This window comes from Patagioenas fasciata, chromosome 3 (genome assembly GCF_037038585.1).
Source record: "Patagioenas fasciata isolate bPatFas1 chromosome 3, bPatFas1.hap1, whole genome shotgun sequence".
Lineage (NCBI taxonomy): Eukaryota > Metazoa > Chordata > Aves > Columbiformes > Columbidae > Patagioenas > Patagioenas fasciata.
In genome coordinates this window covers 28,371,646-28,397,061 of record NC_092522.1, presented here as the reverse complement: position 1 = coordinate 28,397,061, position 25,416 = coordinate 28,371,646, and the positions used below count along the sequence as shown (strand labels likewise).

At 42.4% G+C, this 25,416-nt stretch overlaps 1 protein-coding gene across 2 annotated transcripts in view; it reads left to right on the top strand.

Moving 5' to 3' along the window:
- Position 1: 1 nt before the first annotated feature.
- SMYD2 (SET and MYND domain containing 2) overlaps positions 2-25,416 on the top strand; it is a 31,478-nt gene continuing 6,063 nt past the window's right edge. The window contains exons 1-8 of one of the 2 annotated variants that reach the window (XM_071805989.1): positions 2-75; positions 3,723-3,786; positions 12,223-12,333; positions 13,940-14,000; positions 16,356-16,480; positions 20,244-20,311; positions 22,100-22,202; positions 24,559-24,669. In XM_071805989.1, the coding sequence (XP_071662090.1) occupies positions 17-75; positions 3,723-3,786; positions 12,223-12,333; positions 13,940-14,000; positions 16,356-16,480; positions 20,244-20,311; positions 22,100-22,202; positions 24,559-24,669 (702 nt within the window). In that variant the 5' untranslated portion in view covers positions 2-16. Of the gene's footprint in view, positions 76-330; positions 671-3,722; positions 3,787-12,222; positions 12,334-13,939; positions 14,001-16,355; positions 16,481-20,243; positions 20,312-22,099; positions 22,203-24,558; positions 24,670-25,416 lie in introns of those variants that run through there. The other variant, XM_065835120.2, reaches the window with a different exon arrangement.

Sequence of the window (25,416 nt, the reverse complement as noted above, 5' to 3'; positions counted from 1 at the left end):
AGGAGCAACACTGCGCATGAATGAGGTGCTTTTCCACAGGAGGCCTCGCCGTCACTCCAGACCCGGGGCTGTCAGGTGAGTGTGGTGAGGCCCTTCCCCGGGCAACTCTCTGCTCGAGGCCGGGTCTCGGGGGGGCTCTCCCTGTGTGGGCATACGGAGGCACGCGTGGGCAGACCCCTCCCCTATGCCAGCCCACGGCGGGTGGGCTGACAAGGCCGTGGGCCGGGCGGCTCTCCGAGCACACCTGCTGAGTACGGTTCCGGCGCCCAGCGGGCTGAAGGCGCCTTCCCGGGTGCGCAGCCGCCGGCCAATCCGCCGCCGCCCGCAGGAGGCGCTCCCCGCGCCGCTGGGCGGGCAGGGGCAGGCGGCAGCGGCTCTTCGGCGCCCCGCAGCGCGCTAGGACCCGGCCGCCCGCCCGCTACCGGTGTACGGGGAGCGGGAGGGGACCCCGGCAGAGGCCTGTTCCGGTGCCCCTGCCCCGCGGAGGGATGCGCTCGGACGCGGCGCCGCAGCCGAGCGGCCTGGAGAGGTTCGACAGCCCCGGCAAGGGCCGGGGGCTGCGGGCGCGGCGGCGCTACGCCGTGGGGGAGCTGCTCTTCAGCTGCCCGGCCTACACCGCCGTGCTGACCGTCAGCGAGCGCGGCAGCCACTGCGACGGCTGCTTCGCCAGGTAGGGCCGGGGAGGCCCGGGGCGGACCAGGGGGGCGGCGGTGGCGGCTCGGCGAACAGCGGCGGGGCCGGCCCTGGGGCGGCTTCTGGCGGCTCTGCGGGCGGCGGCTCGGCCCACCCGCGTCCGCAGCGTGGCCGTGTCAGTGGGCGGCCTGCCGGGGCTCGTCACGGCCGCGGTGCCTGCTGAGAGGAGGCCGGGCCGGCTCCGGGGGCCTTTCTCTGCGAAGCTTTCCCCCTTGGTTTGTGGTTCTCTGACGGTAGCACCGTGGTGGAAGTTTTTGCTCAAAACTGGTTTTTCCTTGCTTAACAGTTCAGGAAGAATAAAGGAAGATAGGAAGTTTTGTTCTTCATGTGCTCTTAGAGTTACGTAGGCAAGTGCATAACCATGGCAAGTTTCATGGAATTCATCTAGTTTTGTAGTGGTGTAATACAGACTGATTTTAGTTAAATTTTGACCAGAGAGAAAGGGATTGCGATTGCCAAAATTGACATTTTGCCTCTCTGTGGTGCAGATGGAATGGAATATATGTATATACACACACCTTTAATGAAATAGCTGTATATTTCTGCATCTCTGCCCAAATCATGAAGTCCTCTGGCAAGTTACTTTTACTAAGGCAAAGCATGGGCTGTATGAGAGGTTTGTTCTCATGGGCACCATGTCCTGGCAACATGTTTGCTGCTGCTGCCCCTTCCCTGGCTCTCAGAGGATGCTGTGGCCTCAGGTTTATGCTTATTTAGGTGGTTTGAACCTGCTCTGGCTATTCCAGCAGTTGCTTGTAAACCTCTCACTGTCAGCTGCTGAAGAAAACAAAACAAAACAAAGTGGTTTAGGGTTATTGATAGAAAATCAGCCTGTGGACATGACCAGTGGCATGGCACACATTTTTGGAGGATATAGTGCTTTTCTGGCTTCTGGCAGCTTATTGAAGAATCACAGTGCTTACCTGGTTATAATTCAGTGCAAATGTTAAATGAAAACAATTGCTGTACTTTTGCTCTTTTTATCAATAAGTATTGCCTGCATATGTAGACTGAGAGGCAGACTGAAGAGTATAATTATTGCACTCTGGATGGTCTTTTCATCTCTTATCCTGTCATCTTAGCTCACTTATGCTTTTCATTTTCTTCTCTCTTGTCTTGACCTTGTCCTTTTCTGTCTTCGTAACATTATCTACTTATTCTCTTTATTCACCTTCTCTCTTTGCTTATGAGTACCTAGTATAGTTCCTAGTGAAGTCGGTAAAGCGAGTCCCATTAATTTGAAGAAGTATTATAGAACTGAGGTGATTTTCCTCTCCTTCACATGTGTGGCTTTTCCTAGGCCCTAAGTTTGGTGGTTTTTTTAGTTAGTTAGTTTGGGATTTATTTATTTTTTTTTTCCCCTCCAGTAAGTAACCACAGATTCCCTTGTGTCAGAGAAAATGCCTAGAAGTTTTTATCACAGCCAGGAGATTTCCTGCTGTAAAAGAACCAAGGAATACTTTCCATGCTCCAATGTTATGAAGCGATATTGTAATGATAATAGTTATCTAAGATTGCTTAGGTTTCATGGGGTAACTTTTAAAGATCAACTCCAAGACCAGCATGTTTAAATGCTGTTTTTCTGTGCCAGCTTCTCCCATGGAGCTCTGGAGGAGCACAGTGATCAAGAAATAGACTGGATGCAGTACCATAGCAGTTACAGTGGAGTAATCTGGAACCGATTTCACACTGGAATCATGAGGTTCCACCAAGAGGAAAGCTGTCTCGGTGGTGTAACTTCCTATGCCGGTGCTCAGAAATGGGTTTTGTGTCTGGGTCCCATTGCATTGGCACTGGACTAGCACACGTGAGATTCTGGACTGTGCTTGTTGAACTTGCAAAGAGCATTAGGAGGACGATTGTGGGCTCAGCACAGGTCTTGGGAAGAGGAGCTCTGCTAATTGATCGTAAAGCTGTTGTCGTAAAATGGGCAGAATAAGACTAGAATGTTGTATTTGCATACTTTAAATACACAGCTGTGCTTGAGGTGTGTGCTGTCAGCAAGCAGAGTCATGATGCTAGCTTGACTCACCCACATTGCACCTTCTGCTTTGCAAGAACAGTCAGAGGACATCAAGATTTGATGTGTTTTATGGACTCCGAATGCCAGTGATCTCTGAAATGTTGTACACTACCACATTGTATGAGGACACTCACCGTTGTTTTACTCCAGTTAACTTAACTCAGTTTAAGACAATTTTTCTTTTGCTATTTAAACTGGCAAGGATGTGTAGACTTTTTAAAGTATTCAGTTCTGCTGAGAGATGCTTGTTGCTGTCACACCAAAATGTTGTGTGTTGGGTAACACATGCTCTATTTTTGTTGGAATCTGCTACAACACATGCACCTTGACGCAGAAAAGGACCTTCCTTTTGGCAGTTCCCTGCATTGGGATATATAAAAATATATATACAAATATAAACAAAGGAGGGTGCAAGCCTTAGCTGACCTTAGAATACACAGATATCTGAGCAGATGTTAGACAGCAGGACAGTAAGAGGCTGTGTGGTGACAGGACATCAAATAGTGTGTTTAATAATGGAAGGTCATTACTCACAGAACAGTGGTCATTTTTCTTGTGACCAGAGAAGCAATGGAACTGGCAGAGCAGAAGCAAAGAGTCAATATTGGTGAGCAATACAGAGCGGTTGGGAAGTTTGGAGAACAAGGAGAAGTTAAAAAATCACACAGTCTGTCAGACAGCATAGGATAACAGATTTCCAAACCCAGCAATTTGTCAGGACAGCAGAGTGCTTTTGCATAATATAAGAGCTGTTAGGGAAAACTTGCTTTTGAAACTCCAAACAAATAAAAATAGTGTATGCTGTTGGAAGGTGGAGTTCAGCTGTAGTTGCAGTGTTCTGAAGAAAAACAGTTTTCATTGTGAAATGCAAAATATTGTGCAAAACTCCTCTCAGATGACTGTGGTATTAGCTTCTAGTAGGAGATGCATCTTTCTTAGTGATACAGGGTACATTCGTATTTCATTCAGCTTTGTAGAATATAATAACTTCTGTTTTCTTTTTAAGGAAAGAAGGATTGTCCAAGTGTGGAAGATGTAAGCAGGCCTTTTACTGCAATGTGGAATGTCAGGTACGGTAATGCAATTTGGAAGGATGCAGAGGGAAAAAGGGGTGGGGGTTACTGAACTCTGGTTTTTGTTTGTGTGGCATTTATAGTCTCTAATTGTAGCTATGGTTAATAGTAAACCACTCAGTTTCAGCATCCCACAGATGCTGACCATGAAGTTGTGCATTGGACAATTACAGGATTTGGACATGGTCTGTGTGAGTCTTTCAAGACCAGTAGCTCCAGGGCTTGGTACCACTGAGACTTTGATTAGAGCCGCCTGTCAGCCCACTAATTATGTCTATATTACTTCTTTCTTTAAGCACAAACCAGATAATTCAACATTAGCTCACCAAACTGGTAAGAGAGTGTGTCTAATGGAAAAATCAAATCACTGAATAGCTGTCTTAAGGGGATTTTGTTGGGTTTTTTCAAATATTTGCAAGTATGTTGAGTGGCCACAGCTGACAGCAGTTGTAACCATTTGAAACCTACCATTCTTTCTCACTAACTCACTCCCTCTGGAAACTTCTGTTCTTTTGTATACTTTATTTTTAGAAGCACCTGAAAAGAGAATATAAGCATGCACTGAAGTAGAGCAATATGAAGACATCCAAAACACTTACATACAGTTTTAATTTCATTTTTACTTTAAACCAAAATAAGCATCTTTCAAATTTTTTTTTTTGCCAGATCTATTATCTATCCTTTGTGGACTGTCAACTTGATACGGAACAATTATCCAGTTTGCATGTGAAAAACTCAATTGGATTCCTAGCTAAATAATGTAAGCTATGTAATATCTGTAGTGCTGAGCACAGAGTATGGAGCTGTGCTCATGCAGGATTTGAGTCACCAAAGGTCTGGCATGCAACTATGCGTTAGCTATAAATAATCCAAACCTTCTCATACATGGTAGCACGTTGCTGAGTGCGTGGGTTGCATGCAAAGTATTCTCCAATGTCGTTATCTGGACTGAGATATTGTGGTTCGTGCTGTTTGGTTCCCGAGCGCCTTGGAGATGGCTACTGCTTTTATTTCAAGGATGTATTGTATTCTCCCATTGTGCAAGTTGCAAAACGAGCCTGGCCCTCCCCTAGTTTTCCTTCTATTGCCTCCCCACGTTCCTACTTTCCCACAGTGTCGTAGTAAATTGTGGGTGAATCAAATGACCTTTTGATTTTGAAGCACCAGGAGAACTCAAAGTGCTTAAAAGAACAAAATTTGTGGTAGTTTACAGAATATTGAAAGACTGATGCCCATCAGTTGCTGGGAAGAAAGGGAATGCTTACCATATGAGCATCCCTAAGGCCCTGGAGAGAAATCTGGATGAGTTTTAAAGACAGTGTAGACAAAACCCATGATTCATTCATGAGGAATGCTTACTTGTGAGAAATGCTTCCATCTGACATTTATTTCTTAGGAAGCCCTTAACTGAGGGAAAGAAATAGACATAGCAATTTGTTTGCTATTTAATGCTCTTTATCTGTGATTGTGAGTTATTTCTCTTACCATATGAAATTCACAGTGGTTTGTGAAGCAGGTAGCTGTCACTGCAAGATACATGAAAGTAGGAGAGTCCAGTGATTTGTGTCAGGAAAAGTAGCAAGCAGATTTTGTGGTTGAAGTAGTAGAACATACTTCTGCTGATCCACGCTTTCTTGGTGTTACCTCCAAGTCACTTCTTCAGTCCCTGCCTCTGTGTCCTTACTTCCCAGCCTTGATGAATTTTATACTTTTATATGTAAGAACAAGGATTTTTTTCTCTGTTTCCCCTGGATAAAGTCCTGTATATGTATTGCTTGCTTGCTTTTTTTTTTTTTGTAAACAGTCAGAATACCATTCTTTCGAATGGGGCAACTTCCAAGAATAAAAAACTGATCTGTTCAAACTGAGTATCCTTAAAACTGCAGGAGATAATGCTCAGCAAAAGCCTGTCTGATTAATTAATCAATTAAAATATTTTCTACCTGTTGGTGTATAGTATGATGCTTTAGATGAAAAGGCATATGATGTTACAATGTCTGGACAATAGTATGACAAGCACAGGTACTAGCACTTCACTCTTACTGGTGATATGTGTATGGCTTTTGACTTCCTAGTTGATATAACATTATCTTCCATGTTTTGGGGCCTTCTGAGTCAGTCTGATGAAATTTATGAATGTTGCTGAGATTGAATTCTTTGACATTCTTTCAAAGTTACCTTCAAGCATAATATTCTCTAGAAACCAGTCTCCACTGACTCTACGTGCTGCACAGACAATCTGCGCTGCATCTTCATCCCTCTCTTGTTCAAAGACACTTTTCAGCAGTTCAGCAATTCTTTGTCAAAACCAAAAAGGATATCTGTGCCTCGATACTGAACTTGTAACACTGGGATGTACAGTAAATGTGCTCCTTTTGCCTCCATGGCTGTGACACTTCTTCATGCAATGCTGATAAGAGCGTAGGGCTGTGCTTGAGAATTGTTACGGCATTGTCCATTTGATTTTTATGTTTTTAAGTTAATTTTCTCTGTAAATCCACATTTTCTTTGCTCAGTTCAGCTAAAAGTTACATGTACACAACAAGGACACAGTATGATTTTTTTATGTTGGTTAATACCTTGCTACTGTAATAAAACTCAGTATAATTCAATCTAACAACTGTTTATCGCATGGACTATACTTTATGGGATAGAAAACCTTTTTTTTGAGCTTACTCTTAAAGATCTACTATACCACAGTTCATAGGAATTCTTTCTAGTGGTGAGGAGAGATGAATCAGAAAGAGACAAGAGAAAGGTGTAAAAGTGTGCAGCAGGAAAAAAAAATTGCCTTTTTCAGAATCGCAGATTCTATAACTGCAGACATCTTGTTCTCTTTAGTACATTTCTGGTGAATGAGATTTTTTTCTCTTTCATAATAACATGATTATTGAAAGTGAAGTTAGTGACACTATATGTATTTCTTGCTCTGCTGAGCCATATAGTATCCTTGTTTTGAAGTTCTAAAATACTTTCCAAGCATTTAATGAATGAAGCCTCAGAGCAACCTTTGTGGGGTTTTGGGGTTTGCAGATGGGGTGTAGATACACAGAATTACAGAATGTTTGGAATTGGAAGGGACTTCGGAAGATCATCTAGTTCAATCCTCCTGCTGGAGCAGGAACACCTAGATGGGCTTACACAGGAATATGTCCAGGTGGGTTTTGAATGTGTCCAGAGAAGGAGACTCCACAGCCTCCCCGAGCAGCCTGTTCCAGTGCTCTGGCACCCTCAGAGTAAAGAAGTTTCTTCTCATATTTAAGTGGAACCTCCTGTGTTCCTGTTTGTACCCACTGCCCCTTGTCCTATTATTGGTTGTCACCGAGATGAGCCTGGCTCCATCCTCATGACACTCACCCTGTACATATTTATCAACATTAATGAGGTCACCCCTCAGTCTCCTCCAAGCTAGAGAGCCCCAGCTCCCTCAGCCTTTCCTCATAAGGGAGATGCTCCACTCCCTTCATCATCTTTGTTGCCCTGCGCTGGACTCTCTCCAGCAGTTCCCTGTCCTTCTTGAACTGAGGGGCCCAGAACTGGACACAATATTCCAGATGGGGTCTCACTAGGGCAGGGTAGAGGGGAAGGAGAACCTCTCTGGACCTACTAACCACCTCCCTTCTAATACACCCCAGGATGCCATTGGCCTTCCTGGCCACAACGGCACAGTGCTGGCTCATGGTCATCCTGCTGTCCACCAGGATGCTCAGGTCCCTTTCCCCTACACTGCTCTCCAACAGGTCATTCCCCAACTTATACTAGAACCTGGGGTTGTTCCTACCCAAATGCGGGACTCTACACTTGCCCTTGTTATATTTCATTAAATTTTTCCCTGCCCAACTCTCCAACCTGTCCAGGTCTCTGGATGGCAGCACAGCCTTCTGGCGTGTCAGCTACTCCTCCCAGCTTGGTGTCATCAGCAAACTTGCTGACAGTGCACTCTATTCCCTCATTCAAAACATTGATGAATATATTGAATAATATAGGCCCCAGTACCGAACCTTGAGGCATTGCACTAGATACAGACCTCCAACTAGACTCCACCTCATTGACCACGACTCTCTGGCTTCTTCAGCCAGTTTGCAGTCCACCTCACTACCTGATCATCCAGATCACACTTCCTCAGTTTAGCTATAAGGATGCTGTGGGAGACTGTGTCAAATGCTTTATGGAAATCAAGATAGACCACATCCACTGCTTTACCATCATCTATCCACACAAAGACACCTTGACTTGCTGGAGATCATATAAGTGGTGAAAGAGTGCATCTCCTGCTGTTATGGCCAGGTGTTGGAGGCATTGGCTGAGTCCTGTGGTGCAGTATAATTCCTTTTCCTTGGTTGTCAGGAAAGGTGGTGTCACGCAGAAGTCTTGCAGTGATATAGTGGCTGTTTGCTTAGACCTCTCTCTATGCACACGCACTCTGTGCATGGCACAGTTTCCTTAGTGCTAACTTGTCCTTTTGGTCTATTTGCTTTTGAGATAGATAACCTGAAGTTTGACCTATATTAAGCTGGATGTTCAGTCTTGGATGCGGGGTGTGTGAGAGTGGAAGCTCTCTTCACTGCCAGTCTTCACTACCTGGAATGTTTTATGGGTTGGTTGGATACAGCTGAGGATGTCACCTGGGTTTGCTGCGTCTTGCCTTTCCAAGCCCCTAATCCAGTTCTTTTTTCAAAAGGGTTTGTGATTTCTAGCTGATTCGTGCTGTTCTGCTCTCCACTATTGCCTCCTCAAAGCACAGGCCTGTTATTATTGTAGTGGCTTTCAGACCCCATCTGCAGCTGTTCGGGTCTTGACTTCTTAAATTATAATAATTTTAGTCAAACAGCAGGAGACCTGTGTTCATTTTTTCTCCTCAGAAATTAGCTGCTGAAACACTCTGAAGAGAAATGTTTTAAGAGGGTTACATGGTTGCAATTGTGGAACTGGTGAACTTGAACCAGCTACTGGAGCTCCTCTTTCTGTTACTACACATAGCTATTATTTATCCCAGCGTGGAGATCAGCTAGCCAAAATGCAGAAAGAGATGTTTTTGTCATGACTTTCCATATTTGAAATATATTTCAAACAAAACATTTATGGGTTTTTATTAACATGTCATGTTAAAGAGTGTTGTAGTTGGTATTTGTGGAGTTAAGGGAAACATGTATTTTTAACCAGCAAGCGAGCCTCAAAAGTAGTTGTAGACCTGGAGTTAGCATCAAGGAGATGTGTTTTAAATGGGATCTTGTAGAAATTTCTCCTCTTTGATGAGCTGTAGAAAAAACATGAAATTCTTGCTGTAATGAGTCTGTACAAGAGGAATCTTGACACTGCAAGATCCTGCTTAGGCTTGCCTTGGGGAAGTGTCTGTCTCCTTACCCCAAAACTTTCTTTGAAAAGTGTCTCCTGTGAACCTTCGAACATTAGCCCACAGAAGCCAAATACCCTTTATGGCCCAGCATTTGGTAAATATTGGTAGAGAAGGATGACTGTGAAGATACGTGAAGCTCTTACCTTCACTGCTTGGTGAAGGACTGTATCTGAGAACTTCACCAGATAATACCAGACATCAGAAGCTACCTTACTGAAGTGTGATTAAAGAGTAGGATGCCATTTGCCCATCATTGGGCCTTCTGTTTTTGAACAAGTGGGCTTAACCCCTGTGCTGGCTTGCCTACCATTTCTATTTGGTATTTGTGGTTTAATTTCAATCAAGTGAAATACAACAGAAATGTTACATCCTATTGGAAAGTCCATGTGAGGAAGGAGGTGTGAGGACATTTGTTTGGACTTCAGGCTTATTTTTTTTGAGTGTTAGATTTTGTTGTTTGGCATTATTTATGCTGAGCTATATGACATTGTTCTGGGAATTAATCCAGTAGTCCTGGATGGTGGAATCCATTTGAAGAACTTGGTGAAGAAGATTGTTTCCATGCTTTGATGTGAAAAGCATAAGGTTTAAAGAACTTCCCTTCCAAAAATGTTGTCACTCCTAAACAAAGGGAAAAATGCTGCGGATGTAATGAAAATAGGAAGAAAATATCATTAATGTAGCATTAGGGATTCAACTAGAACAATGCTACCTGTTATAATTCAAAGTAGTTAGAGAAGTACGTGGAAAAGAATGCAAAATACAGTCCTGCTGTGATCGCAGGGGAAGCTGCTATCATGGTGTTTCCATCCCAGGTATTACTCAGTCATCAGTAATCTCTCTTCTTGTGGCGTTTCAGGCTTTTATCTCGTTTCGCACAATTCAGCTGCATCTTGTCCCTTGAACCTCCTTACTAGTTCATATAACTCAGTGTGATTCTGCCTGGGGAAAGATTTTAATTAACAGTGTGTAAAGAACGAAGGCAACAAATGGATTTTAAAAACACTGCTTTGAGACAGGCGCGTGATTTTGCATTTTGATTTTTTTGTTTTATCGGGTCGTCTCTCCTGTTTATTTAACTGGTGTGCATGGATGTGGGTCCTACAAAACTTCAGGTTCTGCGCCTTCACTTATTGCACATGCTGCAGTTGGTGGGTGTGCGAGAAGGGCTGGGAGATGAGGTCTCCTGCTGTCTCTTTTTAACCTTTAGCCTGTGGATTCCTAAGCAAAGGCTATTGGGAGTTTTCCTGAAAAAGGTCTTGGGGCACACATAGGAAACAGGCGTCTGGGGGGGATACATTTTGTGGTGTGACAGCTGTAGGAGAGCTGAGAGTGTAATTTCACATGACATGACTACAGTGTAATACACTATTTTGGTTCTCATGGTCTGTATTGCTGCATCCTCTTAGAATGTTTATACTGGAGCTTATTTCAAGCAGCCTGTATGTAGGTTTTTTTGGAAGTACCATGCTGAGATACCAAGGACAATGAAGTTGTCATTGTGAGGGGTTGAATACCCTTGCAGTGTTGCACTGCTTCAAATCCTGCAGGAGGCTGGGGTGGGTGTTCACCTTTCTTTTCCTAATAAAATGAACTCTAAAACTGTCCATGCTCAGGGCAATTAAAATGGCCACTTTCAATGGAAGAATTTTTGCTATACTAACTCTGAAATCAGTGATCCCAGCTTTTGTTTTGTGCTGCAAAACCAGTAAATAACTGGACCAGCCAAGGCAGGAGACACTGGGGTCCTGTATTCAGCTGTTTGATATGCCTTGAGTTGTTCTCTGGGGCCTCCAGCTATAGCTCACACAAGGGATGTAGACCTGTAGGATATCTACTGGTCCTGTGTAGGTGTGCTAGGTACCCATGGTGTCTTAAATGGCTGAAAATTATTACATTATAAAATTATTTTTGAAATTATAAAATTAATTATAAAATTAATTAAATTATTTCTAAATTTTTGTTTGAGTGGGCGGCTAACACAGGATCTGTGTTACTGGGTGAATCACAGTAAGGGGAATTAAGAACTTTCTGGAGGCTGCAAAAAGTTTTTCAAGTTTTCACTTTCAGTCAATTTTAAATTTGTGGGATTTGTCATGGTTTCTTACCTCCACTGCTCTTTTCCACCACGTTAAATCTGCTTTGAAAGCAAAACTTGATACTCCCCATACAGGCAGAACACTATAGGTTTGTTCTAACGCAGTGCTAGAAATGTGTGTCTGCGGCGAGATATAGAAATAAATAACTGTGCACTGCTTGAATATAGAAATATTTCCATGTTTGAACAAATAAATAAAATGAAATTTGATACAGTTTGAGGACAGTCCATGTGAGGCTCTGTGTGCCAGTGCAGATTGTTAATCTGTGATTCTGTGCTCATCTTTGAAGGATTCTGTTGCTTTGGAGGGAATCTGTAGAGTGCCAAAAGCCAGTGCCATCACTCCAATTGTTACTGTATGTTGAGCTAGGAATATGCTATACATTCTTAAATTGTGTTTGTCTTTATTAGTGTGTTTCCATTGCCTAGCTGTGCTCTTATTCTGCAACACTGCGGGAAAAAATCTGATAATTCTATTCAGTAGGTTTGGTTTTGACCTCACATATACTGATTCTTGTGATGATTGTGAATCCATTGGCTTCAGACACATTACTCCTGATTACGCCAGGGTTGTCTCGTAATGAGGGGCTCAGGTATTAAATGGAAGTGAACCCAATAAAGCCATCAAGCTCAGACCTACTCTGTCCTCACGTGCTTGATCTGAACAATAAGAACTGGTGATTTATAAGTCGTATTGTCTCTTTGCTTCTTTGTCATTTAATTATTTTTTCCGTTGAATAAATGAAGATGTTCTGACCTTAACTCTTCCCTTGTGAATTTGTTTGGAAAAAGCAGGATAGCTGTACCCCTTAAATGTGACTCAAGCTTTTGTTCAAATTTAGTGAGCGTCATCTTATTTTTTCAAAGGAAACACATTTCACTTGACCTCTAGGATGTGGCAGGACTTGCTGCATCCTCTTTTTCATCACTGTATCTTCATGGCTTTTTTTTTTAAAAATATTTCTCTACGTTTCTACAGAAGGAAGACTGGCCAATGCACAAGCTAGAGTGTTCCGCCATGTGTGCTTTTGGTCAGAACTGGAATCCCTCAGAGACCGTGAGGCTAACGGCGAGGATCCTTGCCAAACAGGTGAGCAGGAGGCTGGACCCGGGAGGTGTGTTCCTATTCTGGGTGCCAGGGAAGGCAGGAAGATGAGAATTGACCCACAGTAACTGTCCCTGCAAAGCAGATACGTGCTGGCATCCTGTGTACAGATGAGTGTAACACAGAGCATGAGCAGCTGAATAAACTGACCATCAGGCACTGCAGCAGGGTCAGGGCCACCATAGTCCAGCTGGAGACTGTTTGGGAAAGATGGTAGAAAGCTAGTGAGGCTTTCAGCTGTGTAGCTGTAACTTAACAGAGTCTGGAAAAGTTTACTGATAGTTTTGCAGTGTACATGGTGGTTCAGCCTCCATTCTGGTAGATTTGAGCTCTCGGTTACATGTGTAGCCCAGCGCCATGGCCACGTTGATGAAGAGAAAGAAGAATGAAACTTGGTGTGTATGGTTAAATCCTGAGGAATGCTTCTGGTGTTACCTGTCTGCAGGCACTGATGTCTTTATGACGCAGTTGCCTGTTGTACTGTTTTTCAGCTGTATCTGCGTAGCATTGTGTGGTATATAACTTCCAGTACGTTTGGGAGTCAAGAACACCTCTAAGGCATTCAGGTATAAATGTTTACAATTACTGGAGTTAACTGCTGAAAAACAGAGATTGAGGGAGAAATCTCAGGCCCTTAGTCTTTGGAGAAAAATTTTATTATTAATAAGGAAATAAGATTGCAATGTCAACCTCCATTTTAGTGTTCCCTAACTATATGGATACTGAGGATAACACAAGTGCTTACGGGGAGGGGATGGGATTCATGAGTTTCAAGGTTATTATGCTGTTTATCTTTGTAGAGCTCTAAACTCTCTCTGCAAAAATAAATCCTCTTTGAAACATATTTGTGTGATTGAGGTCTGCTTATGTGACAAGGGCAACCTGGATACTGTATGTAGTGAGGATTTTGGTGGCCTGCTAGGAAGGTAGCTGCATACTTGCTGTGTGTGTAGATGTGTATGTGTGAATGTATGTGTGTGTGACTAATAAAGTGTGATTTAGTGGTGATCTACAAACAAAATCGAATGTTTAATGATAAAAAAGTCATTGGAATAAATTTGTGCTTTTATTGCTTACAGGGGGGAAGGGGAGAACCCTACATGTCATATAAAAGCTAAATATGCAAACCATAGTCCCTGAACCTCAGCTGCTGGGCCACCTGCAAAGCCATATTTAATGGCCAAGATTACAAAGAAGTGGCCTTAGGCCAACAATGGAGCATTGCTTTTGAACTCTGTCAACAGTCAGTTTATTCACTTTCCTCAAAGTGAAGCCTGTCTCCTGCCTGCTTGCTATTGTTAGCAGCTTTCTGGGTGTCTAGAACAAAGCAAATGACATATTTAAAATACTGTTCAGTTTATGTATATAAATTTGATAGGAGTTAATCTTTGGCTGCCTAATTTGATGCAGAGAGGATATTTCTATGGCTTTACTAAGGGCAGTCAGTTTAACTCATTGCTGTTCATCAAGTTCTTTGAATTTCATACAGTGTGGGTTTGAATTGGTTTTACAGATAGGAGTACCCAGCTTATGAATGAGTAGGCAAAACACTAAAATATTTTCTTGTTGCCTTTTTTCCCCGTGTTGCTAGAAAACTCACCCTGAAAGAACACAGTCGGAGAAGCTGCTTGCTGTAAAAGAGTTTGAATCACGTAAGTAGAAAAGACTTGCAGGTAAACAGAGGCAGTTATCTATATCCATGATTTGGTTCTCCCTGGCCCTGCTCCATCAAAACCTTTCAGAGCATCCCACTCCTGTTGGAGGCAGTAAACAATGAGAATTGTGATTCCTCTTTTTTCGAAAGTGCGGTACTCTTATTTCTTTTTTTTTTTCTTCTTGGTCGCTTGTCGGGGCTGTTAAACAAGGGTGAAAACCTAGACAGAATTAATTATGTAGCATACATCCATCTCATGGATTTTCTGGTACTCTAGTGTCTTTTGAGAATTGTAATGTTGTAAAATTAAAATAGCTACTCTTTGTTACCAGGAGGCATAAAATCAGAGACAGCACTGATGCTTGATGGTGACAGTGACTAAGGGGCTAATTGCAGAACCCTCCGGACTATGCTTCAGTATCTGTCACTGCCAGTCAAATCTGACATGTTATATATGATTGTGTTGAAATTCCATGTCCTAAATGCTCCAAAATAATCTAAGGAAAGAGATGAAGCAGTGGCTTGCTTTTAACTGGAAGGCTGCTGTTTATGTCCGGTGAGGCAAGGATAGAAATTGAGCAACTAGGGAACCAGTAACCATCCTCACATAGTTTTCACTGGTCTGTTGTTTCTCTTTCTTGGTCCTGGGGGTAATGTACAAGGAGACAATAGATTTGTGTATTCACATTTCTCACTCTGATGGCTTCCAAAACCCTTTATAAAATGCTGAATAAATGCTGTCATTGCTAGGACTTGAGGTAGCAGGAGTAACCAAGCGCAGCAAGATTGCAGTCTTGTTTGCTTCCTGAACAAAAGCTCCTGTCACAGCTGTTGGGACAACTGGGGAAATAAAGGGGAAAAATGCCAACATTTGACTTTGCCTAAGGCAAGGGTAATTTTTACAGGTAGGTTAGTAGAACTGAGGTTGAAGTAGTAGTAATTGAAGTTGTAGTAATTTCTGTATGTTCTGCATTGCAGCTTGTCTTCAATCATTTATTAATTCGGGAGCTAAAAGGCTGAAATGTTTTTTTCCTGTTGTAGTGTCCCCCCTTGTCCTCTAGGAGCTCTTGTTCTGTTTCTGATTTTGTTAGTAAGAACCCCTGTTTCTTTTGCCTTGTTGACTACACTCATCTCTTAGCAGACCTTTGCCATGTTCAGCCATTGCCTTACGCATTGTAACGCCCTACACAGGAAAGGAAAAGGCACCTGGCTGTCAATAGGAAGCTCAACATTTCTTACTTGTTATTTGTCCTCATTCTCGTTGAATTGTGCCATTTTGTATTCCCCAGTATTTTTTGTGATTCTCCTGTCATTCACATCTGCTCTTACAAATAATTTCCCCTTTCTTTCATCGTTGTGCAGCCTTTTCTCTTCCTGCATGTTTTTCTCTCTGCTATTATTTTGAGTCAGAGAGGCGAAACTGCTGAGTATCTGGCTCTCTTAGAGCAGGAGTGAACTGGTGGCACTGCCACTGTGAGAGAGGGGATTAGGAAAAAAATTTCCAACACTCTGCTCTTGAGGAGAGAGAAGGAATGGGGGGTATTGTGGCCGATCATTTATGTTACTCTGCAGGGACCAGGAAGGAAAGGATTCAGTGGCCACAGCTTTGGTTAGAACCTGTCATGGGCCTGCAGTAGGTCAGGTGGATTGTACTCCTGAGCACCCTCATGTTCTCTGCCTCTTGCTGCAAAGGGAGCCCCTGGTGACCAGCCCCAGCGTTGTTGTCAGCCTTTGCTAGGTCCCTATCACACGTGGCCACAAATAGTGAGGACCTTTGTGCTGGGAAAAATCATGTCTTTTAAAAGCAGGGATAAGCAGCCTTCCTTAGCATGGATTCTGGGGTGGTTTGTACTGATAAAGACGAGTTCTTTGTGAGGAAGTTTCACTATGTAAAGCTTCTTTTAAGAAGAATGATGTTGAGTGTGACTTTGTACTGCCGTAGATGGGACCACATGGCTCATACGGTCATGTTAGACAGCTGAGGATAACTACCCACAACTGACAGGCTTCTAGAGGGCTGGGACTGGGGCTGGCTCCTCTGTTTGCTAGGTTTAACAAAAACACTTTAAAATACGTTCTTCTCCCAAGAAAGGGAAATTTGTGTCCAGTTACCTGCTCATGTAAAGATATTGGAAAATGCTTTTTAATCCTGCCATGATCTTGTAGTACACATGTGGCTTTGGCAGAAGCAGCATTACGTTTATGAAAGAACAGACACTTCTTGCAGTACTTCCAAGGAGCTATTCCTTGAGGGGTTCCTGTTTAAGTCTGAGCCTGTTCTAACCTAAGTCTAGCTGCAGTTCCCCAGGGGAGTGTTCCTCTTACTGAAATGGCATGTATTCTTTGTCCACAGACCTTGACAAACTAGACAATGAAAAGAGAGAGCTGATTCAGAACGACATTGCTGCTCTTCATCACTTTTACTCAAAGCACTTGGAGTACCCTGACAATGCTGCCCTTGTAGTTCTCTTTGCACAAGTAAGTTGGCTAGAACACAGCCTGCTTAGGTGGAGGGTGCTGTAGGAGTTTAGCCTTTGCTGTTAACATTTTTCCCCTTTCACAATGGAAATTGTATCTCTGTGCTTATCTTAGGGGAGAGCTGAGTGTGCTAGATGGAGAAGATCCACTTCCTTGAGCAGAAGGGGCTTGGACGTGCCCCATTTCAGTAGTGAGGGCAGAGGCTCTAGCCTGCAGACTTTCTGTGAGGTGCTACTCAAACACTGAAGGGGAAAAAGCTTGTATTAGACCCAGTCAAAGTTAGGCTTCTTGGGGCTGAGCCTAGTGCTGCTGTTGTTGGACTTAAAGGGAAGGCTGCTGGTCTGAGACCCTGCAGAGGCAAAATCCTTCATTCAGGCTTCAAGCTTGTGGAAGTCCCTGCTGGTCAGGTCATCGTTGTGTTTGACCTTCCCAGGGAGTAAACTTCAGAGAGGTAGAAAGAGCAGTTTGAAACTTTTATCTGATCTGTGGCTTTTAAATGCAGTCAGGTAGTTTGGTCATCTGGAGAGATGAAGGAAAAGCAGGACACCTTGTTAGATAACTTCTGAAATGTGTCACCTCTTTTTTTCTCATCTGCTTTTCATATGCATCTAAATTGAATGCATTGTAGTGGATGGTGTAACACACCAGTGGAATACTGCAGGATCCATTTTTGTATTTTTCCTCCTGTACTTCAAAATAAGCTAGTTTTAAATGTTTGAGTAAAAAAAGATTATTTTTTTTTGAGATGGGGGCAAATTTTGACTGCTATGATGAGAGCTGAGATGGCAATACCCTGGTTGGAAGAGCTGGACATCTATCAACAAGGAGGTGCTGTTACTATTTCCTTAGTAGAGTAGTACTGTTATTCTGTAGGGGAATTATTCTTTAGCAGGTTTAGCATCTGCTCCTCATGCACTGTGTTGTTTCTAATCATGTTTTCCCCTTCAATGAAAGATTTTTTTCTGTTCTGAAGACTTTACAATTTGTATTTGTCAGAAGGTTACTTTAAAAACATCAGTGCATCCAGTTTCTTCTTGTGTTTCTGAATATTTTTGTTGGAATGTGGGCAGAATTCACGAAGCGTACATTATTTTGGCTATAATGACTTTCACTTCATGTCCTGTCTTGAACCAGCTCCACCAGATCATGGTACTTTAGCTGACTTCTGTGATCTCCTGCCTCTCAGATCTGATATTCCATCCAGTCTTCTCTGTAGATGTCTAAGGTCACCGTTAGGTGTCACCTTAAGCTCATCCTGATCATCAGGCAACTATCTGCCACTGTGGACATTGCAATTTTTTGAACTAAAAATCTCCAAAGGTCATCTGGATGTTCCTCAGAAGTGTTTCACAAGACACAACCTTTTGAGGTTTTAGCCCCAGCATTTCTCTTTCTAGAAGAAGTCGGGGCACGTCACTACTTGATATGTACAAAAGTGTTTCCTAATAATTAGTTAACTTGACCTAAAACTAATAGTATGGACATGCTGCTGCTCCTTTGTTTTGCTTCAAAACTTTATCTGGTCTCTTGTTGTCTCCTTTGCTTCTTCATTCCGCATTCTTTCTCACTGTAACTCAGGGCAGTCGTTTGGGACTTAGAAACCTCTGACTCCTTACTCACTGCTTTTTGTGGCCTTTATCTGATGTTGTTTGTTACTCAATGCAGTTAAGGTGTAATTGGTCCTTTTGAGTGGAGCAAAGATTGTTGTCCAAACCATCCTTGCCTTTCACCGTTCTCTTGCCCAGCTGTTGGTATAATTCTACTGTCTTTTGCCCCTGTGGAACATAGCTCTCAAGACTGGTGCCCTTCCTCCTCAGTCTCACCTTGTCATACTCTTCAAACAGCTTCTCTCTTGTCTCAAGTTCCAGTGTCTCATCCTTTCCTTGAAGACCTTGCATAATTTTGTGCCTCCCTTTGCACATTCTCTTTTCCACCATTGGGAACAACCTCAAGCTCTAGTTTTTTTACTCATGTCTCTTCACTCCACGTTCCCTTTTTTAGTCATGCATTCACATGTTGAAACTGGTGGTATCTAATCCCTTCTAATTCTTCTTCTTGTGTCATTTCTGGTAAGATAAAATCAAGAAGTGTGTTGTCTCTGGCTTAGTGGAGGGGAGTTAATGATAACTCACTACATATTTTTAAATATTTCCCTGTGATTCAGAACCATCAAGCTGTTCTTCCTGTTGGCCTTTGTAGCCTTACGTTCTTACTTGCTGTTGATATGATCTTTCCTTTCTATTGTTTTTGTATTCAGCAATTACATTTTGGGTTTGGTTCAGGTATGTTCATACATTGGCTGGTGCAGCAGCATGCTCATCTTGAGAGACAGGGAGTCTCTGGATGCTACCTTGCTAAAAATAGCAGCATAAAGATCAAGCAAAGATACTGGTGAGTGAATCAGAGAAACAGGATGCTTTCCTTAATCGTGAACTCATCCCAAACAGTTAATACCTGAGGAGTGGCTTTGAGAAGTATTTGTGCATTTCTAAAATCCAGTCTGAGCTGTGTCCCAGCTTGCGAGCATATCATTGTTGGTAGCATTTGTCGTAAGCTCTTACCCTTCCAGAACAAATACTTACACTGCACTTCACTGATAGTTCCTGTGCCCATTGTAGCTTCAGCTGGACTTGGCCACATGATAGTAGTTGTTTTAAAGCTTTACTGGCTCTTCTGTGAACTTTTTGATGATTGTAGGGAGATGTTGGTGAATGTGGAGAGGATTCTTTTCATATTGGCATGTATGTGACTCACAGTGAAATTGGAATAGAGTACTCGATTGAGTTGCATTTTGGTCACTTAAGGTCACAAAATGCACATGAAACAAAGCTGAAACTCCTGTAAGATTCCCTTGAGTTTAGTGAGAGTAAAAGAAGGAGAAGGTTTTAAAACATGCTTCAATCTATTCCATAAAAAAAATTGTGAACAAGCTCTTTTGATCCTGTGTCTGTTTAAATTAGGAATACGCTTCCTCTCATACTTTGTACTTTTTCTGTCCCCTCCTATTCTATGTCTTTATTAGGTTCAAGTCTTTCTCACTGCCTTTGTTGTTCTTTATGTGTGTTCAGCTGTAGCTGATATGTGCAACCCTTGATGACAGACGTCATTGTGGCAGGTCTCTGTAACACAAGCTCCATCAAAGCTCCGTACTGCCCCAGCCTGGCTGAGTTTACTGCTGTTCATCCCCATGTTGCTCTTGGCATGTGTAGTTCTGCTTCGGCCCTTGACTTGTCATGGCCAAATGGTCAGCGTCAGGCTTCGTTTCATGTTTGCAATGGTCTCGCTTTGGCTGACACTTCCTAGCTCTCTTTTCAAGCCCTATTTCTCTTGGCTTCCAAGGAGCAGTCGCCTAGATCAGGGGTGTCATACTCATTTTCACTGGGGGGCTACATCAGCCTCGCAGTTGCCTTCAAAGGGCCAAAATATAATTTTAGGACTATATAAGTGTAGGACATTCCTAAAATTACATTTCGGCCCTTTGAAGGCAACCGCAAGGCTGAAGTGGCTCCCCAGTGAAAATGAGTTTGACACCCCTGATCTGGGTGTTGGGCTGTCAGTTCTTTGGTGTCCTGCAGGTTCCTTTGCATGGGGACTTTGTCCACGCTTCACTCTGTGAGATGTCATATAGCTCCCTGGGAGTGCTGGTGAGGTGGAAAGAAAATTGTAAGCAAATTACTGCAATTGCCTTGGAAGTTTGAGAATGTAACGAATGAGCGTGGAGTACTTAGCTGACCAGAAGCTGATCCAGTCTCTTTCCCCTTAGGTTAACTGTAATGGCTTCACAATTGAAGATGAAGAACTCTCTCATTTGGGATCAGCCATATTTCCTGAGTAGGTTGATTTTAATATTCTTTTAAAGGGAAATTAACTTATTTAAAAACAAACAAAGGTTCTTGCACGTGTATGGAAGTAGATCCCTACTGAAAGAAATTTAATTAAATACTTGTCTCGTTTAAAATAATTAGCTAATAATATGTGGCCAATGATATGCAGCAGGTTTTCTTAAAAATCTGGTAATTTTGGTAAAGTTGTACTTGTCATTTGTTTTGAAGCTTAGATTGTGAACTATATACAGGCTGGTAGGAGACAGTTACTTGGCTAGCAGGTTCTGGACAGGGATGTCATGTAATGATCAAAGCGAAATGAAGAGGATTGCAGGTGACTTGCTCTGTTCACAACTTTCTGTTCTGGCTGGGTACAAGCCTTCACCTGGTGTTCTCTGAACAACATCCTTTCTACCTTTGTTCCTTGGCAAACAGCAAATCCTTTTCATAACTTCTTTCAGCCTCCTCAGATGTTTTGAAAACTGCAATGCTTTATGTTGCTATGACAGTGGAAAAAAATATGTACAAGCTTCTTAGCTTGACAAATAAACTGCGGATGTTAAGTGTTAGCTGCAGTTTGTGGTCGTGGGAGCACAGATCTTGTTAAGGCTGAGGAACATTTCTTCCATTTAATTCTGTCCTTCCCACTTAATGTCGTAGTGAAGGATGATACTTTCTGCCCTTGTTCTTTGCAAAGCCCATACTGAAAGTATTATCACTGCCTGCTTACATTGTGTTCCTTGTGAGGGAGGCATAGATTATTAGTAGCTTATCGCTGTCAAAGTAATCTGAAACGTACAGATGCCCAGTTAAAGCAGGACCTGATTTTGCTAAGTGCTGCTTACAGGCAGCAGTAGGTAGTTCCTGCTTCACGGATTCTCCTTCCTCAGGCAGCTCTGTCTGAAGTTCGTAGTCCTGACTTACAGGTTAAAAATTAAGGCCTTGAAATGTCCAGGATCAGGGTCATGATGAGGAAAGGAGAGTATTAAACCAGGATATTCTGGAAACATGTCCAACACTATCCTTTGTTTGTAAATGCTCAGCATGCAAGAGCCAGATCTTTCCTACATAACAGTTGTACCCGTGAGCTAAAAAGAGCGAGGAGACAATTATTATTTTGCTAGATTGGAGGAGAAAGAATTAAAATTATACATTGTATCTCAAATAAGCAGCAGACTGCACTTTCTCCAAGCCTGATCATAATGGGAAGTACTTTTCTCTAGCAGTCCAAGTGTCTGTGTTAAGCTGTGTGCTTGTATAACAGACAGAAATCTCTTCCCTCCCACTTCAAACACGGAGGCTGGTTATGTTTGCACAGAAGCCAGCTAAAATTTTAACACCCATCTTAAGTTGCGATGCAGCAAATGACTTGTTTTCCTGTATTTGCTTGTTTCCTTTAGGTTAAATTTACTTCTCTTTCTTTCTCTTCTGGGGAAAACAGTCTGTCTATCATAGATACCTAAATAGGATGTTGATAGTTGAACTACCTGAACACCCCTGTCAGCTGTCCTGTCGTACAATAAGAATGGGAAAATAATAACTTGTCTATCCTGCAATAATAGGATTTAAAGACTCTAATGATTCATTAGCACAGCCATTCCCCGTATCATTAGAATAAATAACAGTACAACAGATTTTCCCAGAGCTACCTTCATGTTAAGCCTCAGGATAAGAACAGCTTACAGAGAGAGGCTGACTCAGTCTTTCAGACTTACTAGTTGTGTGAAGTGCTTAACTTTTTACCTGTTCCTTTTGGTGGTGGGGGTGGAAAAGATTTACTTTTTTACTTTTACAGTGTTGCGTTGATGAACCATAGCTGTTGCCCAAATGTCATCGTAACTTACAAGGGAACCTTGGCTGAAGTCAGAGCTGTTAAAGAGATTGAGCCTGGAGAAGAGGTAAATGCTCCGTGTTTGAATGTACTCTGTAGACACGCATCCTGAAAGTAGGATCTGTTCTGCTTTTCAGGATTCATTTCAATTAGATGATGATGTAATAATGGGGAGGAAGGATCTCTTGTTTCTCAGAGAAGGGTATGATGTTGCTTTGGAGAAGTGGTGCTGGCTCTGGAGGACTGAAGCAATTCTCAGAGGCAGGATTCTATTTTGAGCTAAAACAAGGGAAGGGCACCTGCAGCAGTCACTGCGCAGCTGCCAGACCCTCTCTCAGTTTACCCATCTGTAAAATGAGGCTGAGTTTGCTTATGTTTGGCTGGTGCTTTGAAATTCCAAGATCAAAGCAAATTATTACTGCTATAATAGTTCCCAGTATAATAGTAATGTATTGAAATCGAAGCCAGAATAAACAAGGTAAATGGGTACAGATAAGTCCTCTGACTTCTGTTTGGACAGAGCATCCACAAATCATGGGACTTGGTCATATCAATTCAGCAGCATTTGCTGGGAAGTCACAGAAGAATAAGTGTGTGTTCTTGGGTGGAGTGAAGCTGAACAGTGATGGATAAAATTCTGTGAAATTGAGTAAGGCTCTGGGTTTGCCTTGAAACTTTCTCAATCAAATAATCAACGTGGCAGGGGGTGTTCGGCAGCACAGCTGCTTTTTGCCTTAAAAAAAAAAAAAAAAAAAAAGAAAAAAAATGTTAAACAGAGTTGAGGAGGATGTTCACATATCTGCAGGGGATGAAGATAAGAACATTCTATCTGGGGATGGAGTTTGCGTAGAGTTTCAGTGGCTCATTTGTTAATGTTAATGTAGAAGGTGAAGTTAACGCTGATCAAAATAAGTTCAGATTTGACTTTGTTAACTCCTACCACTTTCTGAAATATGGGATATCAGTTCTGAAGAAGGGAAGAGAGGTTATTTTTGTGGATTATAGCTGTTCACCATTGTAAACAAAGTGAGTTTAGTTGCCGGAGCCAAGGGTGAATGACTCGGATGAGCAACTTCTTTTTATGCCATTTACTAATGATGATTTGTCTGTGATGTTGGCAGTCACTGCAGATACATTGTGGTAATGGACAAGGACTGATCCTGGCTTTGAAATTTTACTGTGGAATCCTGGACATTTTCGCTATTCTAGGGAGGGCTTACTTTGAGGGCTAGAGATGTGGAGTATTTGCCTTGCTTGGCATCCTCTTTTGATCGACTTGTGTCTCAGAAGCTGCATCGGTTCTCCAGGACCTCATGGCTTTTGCACGTTTGCTTTTCTGACACTGAAGACTTTTATAAATGCAAGCTTTGGTTTTGCTTGGGCTCTGTGCCGTCTTATGGCCTGTGTCTCCATCTTCAGGTTCAATGTAGCCACTGCATCGCAACATTTTCAAAATTTTTGCTGTGAATGTATTTTCTGCATTTTGTGTGCTTTTAAAATAGGGAGGGGAGGAGAGGAGTGTGAGGGCAAGTGTGAGATCATACACAATAAGAAGAACATGTACTGTATGAAATTACACGTACATTTTACTTGAAAGAAGAAAGAAACCTTAAGCATAAAGACTGAGCAAAACGTTTCAAATAAGTATAAATGGGGAAATGGAACTAAAGCTTTCCTTGGTCTGCACAATGATCAACTGCACTGTGCATATGACATGTTTCTTAGGGTATATCACATTTTAAAAGAGAGCATTAAAGCTAGTTGCAGGGGTTCTTTTCTGAAGAGCACTGAAGTAGAGAAAAACTTAAGAATAGTGTATGTGAAGGGCCTTTAAAATGTTCAAAAGCAGGGGTTTTTTGCTTTAAAATATAGCTGCTGAAGTAAATCTGATATTCATTCTCCTAGAACTGGAGCAGTGGGTCTCTTTTCTTTTCAGAGATCTAAAGGTCTTGTCCTAAGTTTCTGAAGCTACGAGTGACTGCTGTTGCCCCAATTCTTGCAGATTTTCAGAAAGAAAAGTTGGAGATTCCAGCCTCTAAAGAACCAGGCCACTGTAATTTATCCTAGGCTGGATATCTGAAATAATTTTTTTACTTCTGAAAAGTAGGCATCTCTTTGTAGTCTGACAGGAGCCTGAGATATATGCTGTGATTAGTTTCCTTATCCACACCTGAATCTTGCTGCCCTGGGTTTAAGCCAGGGTAATATTTGAGGGAAATTCCATAACGAAAAGTAAAGGAAACACTTCTCTGTCAGTTTGCGTTCACAAATGGCAACTCCTGATGCTGCTGAGAGGCCTGAAATGCGACGTGGCTGCAAGCGCCCGCAAGTTGCTTGAATATGTGGTCATCGTACTACATATACCAGAACTAGTAGTGATAAATACGCTGCTTTTCACTGACTGCTTTGTTTTTGCCGTATAGGTTTTTACCAGCTATATTGACCTGTTGTATCCCACAGAAGACAGAAATGACCGGTTAAGAGACTCATATTTCTTTAATTGTGATTGCAGGGAGTGCGTTACAAAAGAAAAGGTAATAAAATCAGTGTGAAATATGCTTCTGACTGTCAAGGCACCTACCCACGTCCTTGGATGTAATATTCTATCTGGTTTAATTACATTTTGGAAAGTAGCATAATATAGCAGGGGGTGGTTTTGTTTTTCTGTCTAGAATACTTTCTGATACTAATTTTTTCCACTGTCATCATGACACATCAGGAAATTTCCTGGTGGAGGCCTATTTAAAGTTGAGCTACAAAGCAAAGATGAAAACTTTGTTAAAAGTAGATAATTATATAGTGTCTATGCTACCTGGCCAAAAGAATTTAGCTCAGAATTGTTTGTTTGGGTTTTTTTTTTTTTTGGTAACTGCATGTTTTTTAGCAACTCCCAGCAAGTGAATCCTGCTTGGGGCATTTCTGGGGTCCTGTTCTGGGTTAGAGTATTGCTGCAGTTCCCGGTTGGGACATCTCAGTCAATTCTGGGTGATGTCTTATGACGACATTGCTGGGTGGTTTGGAGACCCATCAGAATCTGCAAAATTGGCTTCCTGCAGTGGCTTCATATCATCTTCTCACAGACAGAGTGGTCCTGAGTCACAGCCCCTTGTGATGTGCTGGCCAGATTTATGTCCATTAGACATCACCTGATGCCCTTCAAAGGTTGAAGGCAGACATCCAGGCAGGGTTCCCTAAAACAAAATGTTAATTATTTTGAAGAAAAGCACACACAGGGGGAAAAGGCACCCAAACCCAACAGATACCAAAATGACTGTGCCTGT